Source organism: Bos grunniens, chromosome 10, assembly GCF_055505025.1.
Source record: "Bos grunniens cultivar Pamir isolate PY7600 chromosome 10, Bosgru_T2T1.0, whole genome shotgun sequence".
Taxonomy (NCBI): domain Eukaryota; kingdom Metazoa; phylum Chordata; class Mammalia; order Artiodactyla; family Bovidae; genus Bos; species Bos grunniens.
The window spans coordinates 35,676,206-35,683,210 of record NC_141174.1 but is presented as its reverse complement, the minus strand read 5'-3'; the positions used below and the strand labels follow the sequence as shown (position 1 = coordinate 35,683,210).

Sequence of the window (7,005 nt, the reverse complement as noted above, 5' to 3'; positions counted from 1 at the left end):
AAGTCGCTTCAGTCGTGTCCAACTCTGTGCATCCCTATGGACTGTAGCCCGCCAGGCTCCTCTGACCATGGGATTCTCCAGCAAAGAACACTGGAGTGGGTTGCCATGCGCTGCTCCAGGCGATCTTCCCAAGCCAGGGATGGAACCTGCTCTCTTTACATCACCTGCATTGGCTGGGGGGTTCTTTACCACCAGCGCCACCGGTAAGAGACCACATATTCCTCATATTCAAAGTTAAGGAAAACTCCTTGCCTATATCCATGCTCAGAAAAGGCTCCTTGGAGGTCAAAGAGAGGGGGCATCACCTCATAGTTAGTGATGTCAGCTGCCCATAAGTCTCTTGGCTAGAATTCATCATGGCTAAAAGATACACGCACACATGGGGGGACCCTGAGAAATAGCAAATACAGACTCAGAAACAGGGAACGCAAGACGATTGGTCAAAGGAAACCTGGAAGAAATGACCCATAAAAGTGACTGCAAACTACCATGAGGGCGAGACTTTTAAAAGTGCCAATACTCTTTCACCTAGAAATTCCATTTCTGGGTATTTATCTTAAAAAATTTACATTCATGAAAATGTCCTATGGTTTCCATATAATGTCATAAAGGAAATGTCTGAGAATGAAGAACTTGGTAAATTTTGTATGTTCACTTAATATAATTTTACACAGCTTCTAAAGTGTTTATGAAGCTTATGTAGAACTAGGAAAAAACAGTTATAAACGCAAAAACAAAAAAGCACTCCAAACCAACAAGGATCCAAAATTGTGTGTACACTGTGAGCACAACATTGTAAAATAAATATGCATGAGAAAATGTCTATAGGAAAATAGGCTGAATGCTGAGTGCCTGTGTCAGGGTGAAGGAGTTTTTTTCTTTTATTGTCCTCATGGTCTATGATGTGGTCAAAATTATTTTTACAGTGAATACAATTATCAGTTTAAAGGGTGAGTATAAAATAGCCTTCACTGGCACTCTCATTTGAAAGTATTAAAGTACCAAAAACCTCTTTTGTAGTCATCATTTACAATCCCTTACTCTTCTAAAGATCACATTTTGAGACTGTCAACCTCAAAGTTTATCAAATTGCTGGTAGGTATCACTGCCATTGAGGAGGGCATGACAACCCACGCCAGTATTCTTTCCTGGGACTCCCATGGATAGAGGAGCCTGGCGGGCTACAGTCCATCGGGTCCCAATAGTCAGACACGACTGAAGCGACTTAGCATGCACGCACGCATTCCTGCATTTGTATAGAAAAGAACGTAACGGACATTGCCAATCCCTTCATTTTACAAATAAGAACTCTGAAGCCCAGCTTCCCCACGTAGTAGCAGAACCGAAATCTGAACCCAGATCTACCAGGTAACTACCAGTAATTTAACACCATTTAGCTAGTTCCACCGACATCCACCCACGAGTATTAATAGACTTGCCATTGCTGCTGACTGTTGAACCCTGGCTTACTACCATTCTGGCTAGCTTGAGGGGTTGAGTCCTTTCTCTACAGGTCGTGCTCGAGCTTTCACTCTTCACCACTTGGGGGCCCGAAGAAGCCTCACCAGGTTTTCTCCCTGTTTAAGTGCCCCCACTCTGAATCCCCAAGCGCCCGAAGTGCCGCAGAAGCCCGGCAGGGGGCGTTGTGACCCTGACTCCGCGGCCCCTCCCCTGGCCAACCGTCGATTGGGCCGGCGCGTGACGTCACGCCGTTTTAGCCAAACAAATGGGTTTCGGGGCGAGCGTTGGGCTCCGCCGCGCCGCGCTGGGCGCTCGGTCTGTCTCAGCGGTGGGGAGCGAGCCAGGCCTCCGGCCGCCACCGCTGTATAGGGGTGTGCAGCCCCTGGCCAGGCCCCGGCCGGGGCAGGAGCGCAGGTGGGTCCGGGCTGGGGTGGGGCGTGGCGCGAGAGCAGCGCGGTCGGGGTCCGGCGGCGGCCACGGTGGCCGCTCCCCGCCCCCTCCCGCCGCCCGCCTGCGCTCTTGGGGCGCCGGGCGGGTGGGGGCGGGGGTGCCGCCCGCCGGTCCGAGGCTCGGTCTGGGGCAGGGACTCGGTGGCCTGCACCTTGTCCTGGGACGGCCTCCGCCTGCACACGGGCCGGGCGCTGAGCGCCCCCGCGGGGCTCGGAGGGTCAGGCGGGCCGGCGGGCGGGAACGGGGTCCCGGGTCTGGGTTGAAGCCGAGGAGATCCGGGATAGGCCCTGAGGAGTTTCAGGATCGTCTCTCCCATCCCCGGTACTGGCGGCCGGTGAGGAAGTCGGGCCCTGGGTGGGGGTTGTTTTGCCCGGTGGCTCCCGCCAGGGCTCGGCCGCTCCGTCCTTCCCTGTCCCAACGCAGGTGAGCTGGCGCCTGTCCTTAACCTTCTTTGGGGACCGGGCAGGACGGAGGTTCGGAGGCTTCTCTGGCCTCTGGGCTGGTGCAGGTCGACTGCGGTTCCGCCCCAGTCCGCGATGAAGTCACAGTGCTATGGGTCCGCGTGTCTGTGACGTCAGGGGTTACGAGGATATGAGCTGTGATGTCACTGCAGGCCCTGGTGGGAACCCTGGCTCACAGAAGGGCCGGGAGGACCGGGACGGGGAAAGAAAGGAAGTTCAAGCTGCTGTCAACGCCTGGGGTCCAAGGGAATTTGAATCGAAAGTTGTTCGATATCAGCATTTTACAGTTTTAATGTAGTAGTTGTCAAGTTCTTTAACTTCATTTCGAACAAGCATTGTTACACAGTTCAATATAATATCCATTTGCTTTAGGAAAATCTCAATCAGGAGGATTTTTTTTTTTTTGGTGGGGGTGGATGGTGGGTGTTTGATCTAAATGCTTTTCAGAGAGCTTAACTCGTAGTTTGATGGCTTGTGATCGGAATTGCTGAAAAAGAACCAATTTGAGTGCTGATGATTTCCTTACTCTTTCTTGCTATACAATTTTGAAATAATTTATCTGCCCATTTGCTTTTTTGTTGTTAAGAGAGTGGCTTGGAAGAGAGCGGCTTTTAAGTCAACTTTTTCTTTTGTAAAAAGGAAAGGAGGAGGTCTGAATTAATCCAATATTATTGTTAAATAATAATTACCTGGGGATTTAATTTATCCCAGGTTGTTCCTAGTCATGGATAATTGAGGGTTTCCTGCGGTTATAGCTCACCAAAAAGGCTTTTTCTTGTTTTCCTACTAAGACTGGGTGTAACAGTAAAATAACATATACCAGGAACTGCTTGCCTGGACAAGTAACTAAAATTTTGTCTGTAGTGCTTGCAAATATGAAACTACAGAATTTTTAAAAATGCCTTGTTTGTGAATACCGCTTTTCTTCCGAAGCTTTCCAAAGAGATCAGGCTAGAAGAGGAGCTAGACCTGCCGTTACTAGCTTCAAGTATTGCAGCATATCAGTACTTGGACTCATCATTTCTTCCTCTCTATAAAACCATTTAAATAGAATCTAGTTTGAGAGGTAGATGGCTAAAACTTAAGCATAATTGCAATTTAGTGTCTTCAGCAGGAAACTAGGATGGGAGTCCTCAGTCCCTCCCTATTGACCTTGACTTATTAGGGGTTTTCTGTTGTTAATACTTCTTCTCTGATTTGCTCTTTAAAGGTGATTGAAAAGGTATTGCGTCTCTAGATTTTGCATCAACATGCTGGTGGAAGTTATGCTGTGTTTCTTTGTTTACTCAGAAAATGAAAGCAGAAATTTACCCTTGTTAATTACTGTTAGATTTGACTGGAAGTTTACAAAACAAGATGTTCTTGTAAATCTCATTTTAATACTCACCATACTTTGGACATTCTACAGCATTGTATGTACTATTTGAAAATTACAATATACATATTTTAAAACATTAGGAATTGTGTGGTGACAATGTTAAGGCTCTGAAGACATAATTTGGTTTTTTGGATCCTCAAGGCTGATAAGTACCAAATTAACAATGAAATTGCTAATTTGAGGGTGTTAACCAAGCTACTCTTTAAAATTAAATGATCATGACAAGATATTATGTAATGGAGTTGAAGGAGGTACAAAAAGAACACTTTAATGTATCTATTCCAATGAGCCTTTTTGGGGGAGGCTAGATGGTGCTGCTCCGTCACTTCAGTCGTGTCCGACTCTGTGCGACCCCACAGACGGCAGCCCACCAGGCTCCCCATCCCTGGGATTCTCACATGGATGCGTGTAAATTAAATGTAGTAGTGTACATCGGAAGGGGTGAAAGTCAAACTGTGTGTAAGTGGAAAGACACATAAATGATGATGATAAAATAGCTTCTCCTTGGCAGTGCATCTCCCCCACCCCCACCCATTGTGTTTAGCAGTTTAATGATTTTTTTTTTTAATGGAAAATGAGTTGATAGGTGGTGAATAATGACTGAGAGACAATGAAAACTATAAAAAAAACAGCTTTGAATAGTTGTAAAACTAAACCAGCCATAACACGTAAACATTTTGACAGTTTGTTTCTACTTTGAGCAGGTTATTTTTCACCCAGGCCTTGCAGTTTTGGGACTAGGAAGCAGCTTTTACTTTTTATAAATGGAAATTTATTTGAGATCAGTATTATTTTGTTATTTTATCCAGTTGCTGTATTTAGGGGACTAAGTTAGCCAGTCATTAGTGATACAGCATCTTTCTAACAGATAAAAGCAAATATAAACAATAAAAGTACTAGAAATTCTTTAGGATATGTTTATTGGCTCAATTATTCTATTAATACATAGAATTAAAATTCTTATACACATTTTTTACTTCCTTTTCTAATAAATTTATGCTCAGCCAGTTTAATTTGTGCAATTTTGATACTCTAGTAGCCCTGAATCTTATTTTCATATTTATTGGGGAGAGAACATACTAATGGTTAGAGACATCATTTAGTGTTATCTTCCAAAATTTGCAGCTGTTTAGAACCAGACACTTGAGAGAAGCTACTATGGTAGAATGAATGCCTTCCTTGTTAGGTCATGTGTGACAAAGGCAAAATTCAGCAAGTGCATAATCTGTAGTCCTTTGGAAGCAACAATAACAAAAAAAGAGCAAATGAACTCCAAATGCATCTAGGTCATTGGGAATTGAATTCCTGTCAATTCTTACCCATGCATAATTTATCTTCCCCCCTTTAGTTCATGTTTATGGTACTTTGAAGCTGATGAACATACTGTATTATCTGGGGAAAGCATTAATGATTTAAATGTAGGTGTTTCTTAAAGTCAGTTGAGAGTTTGTCAGCCTTTTGTTTCTAGGTCCATCTTCTAGTTTGCTTTCCACAGAAGAGGCTCCAGGTCTTCCCTTTTTAAATGTTCAGCTCTGGAAACTTAGCACAAACATTTTTCAACCCTCAACACAGTGTAGATTTAAATGTGAAACTAAGCTCTGTTTGTGTATCATGTTATTATCAAGCATGGGTTTTACTCATACAGCAGGCATTTTTGGGTACTCTCTGCCAGGTCCTCAGCCAGGGACTGTGTGACCTTTGTTTTAACATTCTGTTGGTGTGGAAGGCCATGAGTCTGAAGGGCAAGAATTGGACCAAGAGGATGAACCATTTACGTTAACGCAGATTGGTCACAGGTTTAGTCTAACTGTGAGTCAAGGAGGTATTAGAAACTCAGGTAAAAAGAATGAGAAACAGATTATTTTATCCCAAGACAGACAAAGGGGTTAGTCTCCACAGATTTGGATTGTTCTAGAATGAAGGGAGCTTAGTATGCATTTTCTTTCAGGCAACAAGTACTCAAGACCAGAACTAGCCTGTGTAGTCAGTCTAAGACTAGAGATAGAGCTAGAGAGAAGAGGAATAATCCAGATACCCTCTAGAGGAATGTATATACCTTCTTTTTCTTCTTAAGATCAGTCCTTTAATTGACTAACTTCTGAAACAATGTGAGCCTCTCACAGCTTCATTTCCACTCTGCTTTTTTCCCCCCTATCATTTTATCACGAAAATTTCAATCATAGAAAAGTTGCAAGAATTGTTTATACATTGAATACCTAAATATCGACAACTTAGATTTTGTAATTCTTATTTTGCTACATTTACTTTATCTGTCCACGCATTCTGACTTCTCTGTCAATGTGTTTTATCAACCCATCTTATGTTTTGGTTGTATTTCAGAGTAAATATACTTTACTCTTTACTTGAGCATTCCTATCATGAACTATTATTTTGTAAATAAATAGTTTAACTTGTCCCTTAGTTTGAACAAGTTCATACATCTCTTTAACCCATAACCCTGTCAAGATATAGAACATCACCATCCCTACAGAAAGTTTCTTTGTGCACCTTCCAAGTCAATTTAGTTAAAATTTTAATCTCCTGCAATCTTAACTCCACCCTTCTGAAACTACCTGTTGAAAGGGCCTATTTGTTAGCACTGAATGTGGCATTATACTGGGGGTTCAGAATATAAAGAAGAACATAGCCCCTGCTCTATTTAAGCTTATAATTTAGTTTGGATTTTAGTTTGGTGTCTGATGAATAAATGTTCCATGAATTCAGAGGAGGCAACTTCGACTGCTGTGAAAGCTTTTTAGATGTGGGTCTTGGATTGGACTTTTATTTTAGGACCTAAAAAAGAGATTTTTTTTTTTTTTTAAAGAAGACTGAATAAAAGTTGTGATATTAAAAAAGAAGAAAGAAGGACTTCCTTGGTGGTCTGGTGGTTAAGAATCTGCCTACTAATGCACGGGTTCAGTTGCTGGTCCAAGAAGATTCCACGCGCGGCAACTAAGCCCCATCTCCCGAAGCCTGTGCACCTAGAACCTGTGCTCTGTAACGAGAGAAGTCACTGCAATGAGAAGCCTGCTCGCCACAACTAGGGAAAGCCCACATGCAGCAGCGAAGACCCAGGACAGCCATAAAGAAAGAAAAAGAAAAACATATGGTATAAAGGAACTGTAGCACACAAGGGGCCCAATTTTGGAGAGAGTTTGAGCATTATTTTTTTATATAGGATAATCTTTGAGAAAGGAAGCAATATGAAGAATGGATCTTAACCCAGTTTGTCATCTTTGGTATTTAGTTGAATGG

At 43.1% G+C, this 7,005-nt stretch overlaps 1 protein-coding gene across 7 annotated transcripts in view; it reads left to right on the top strand.

Moving 5' to 3' along the window:
* Positions 1-1,711: 1,711 nt before the first annotated feature.
* The window catches only part of FBXO34 (F-box protein 34), an 82,040-nt gene continuing 76,746 nt past the window's right edge, over positions 1,712-7,005 (top strand). For 3 of the 7 annotated variants that reach the window (XM_086320572.1, XM_086320568.1, XM_086320569.1), the window contains exons 1-2: positions 1,748-1,875; positions 6,575-6,859. Coding sequence is in view for 1 of the 7 variants with exons in the window: in XM_086320565.1 (XP_086176691.1) it covers positions 1,727-1,875 (149 nt within the window). In the remaining 6 variants the exon portion in view is untranslated. Of the gene's footprint in view, positions 1,876-6,574; positions 6,860-7,005 lie in introns of all 7 variants that reach the window. The other 4 variants (XM_086320571.1, XM_086320566.1, XM_086320567.1 and 1 more) reach the window with 2 other exon arrangements.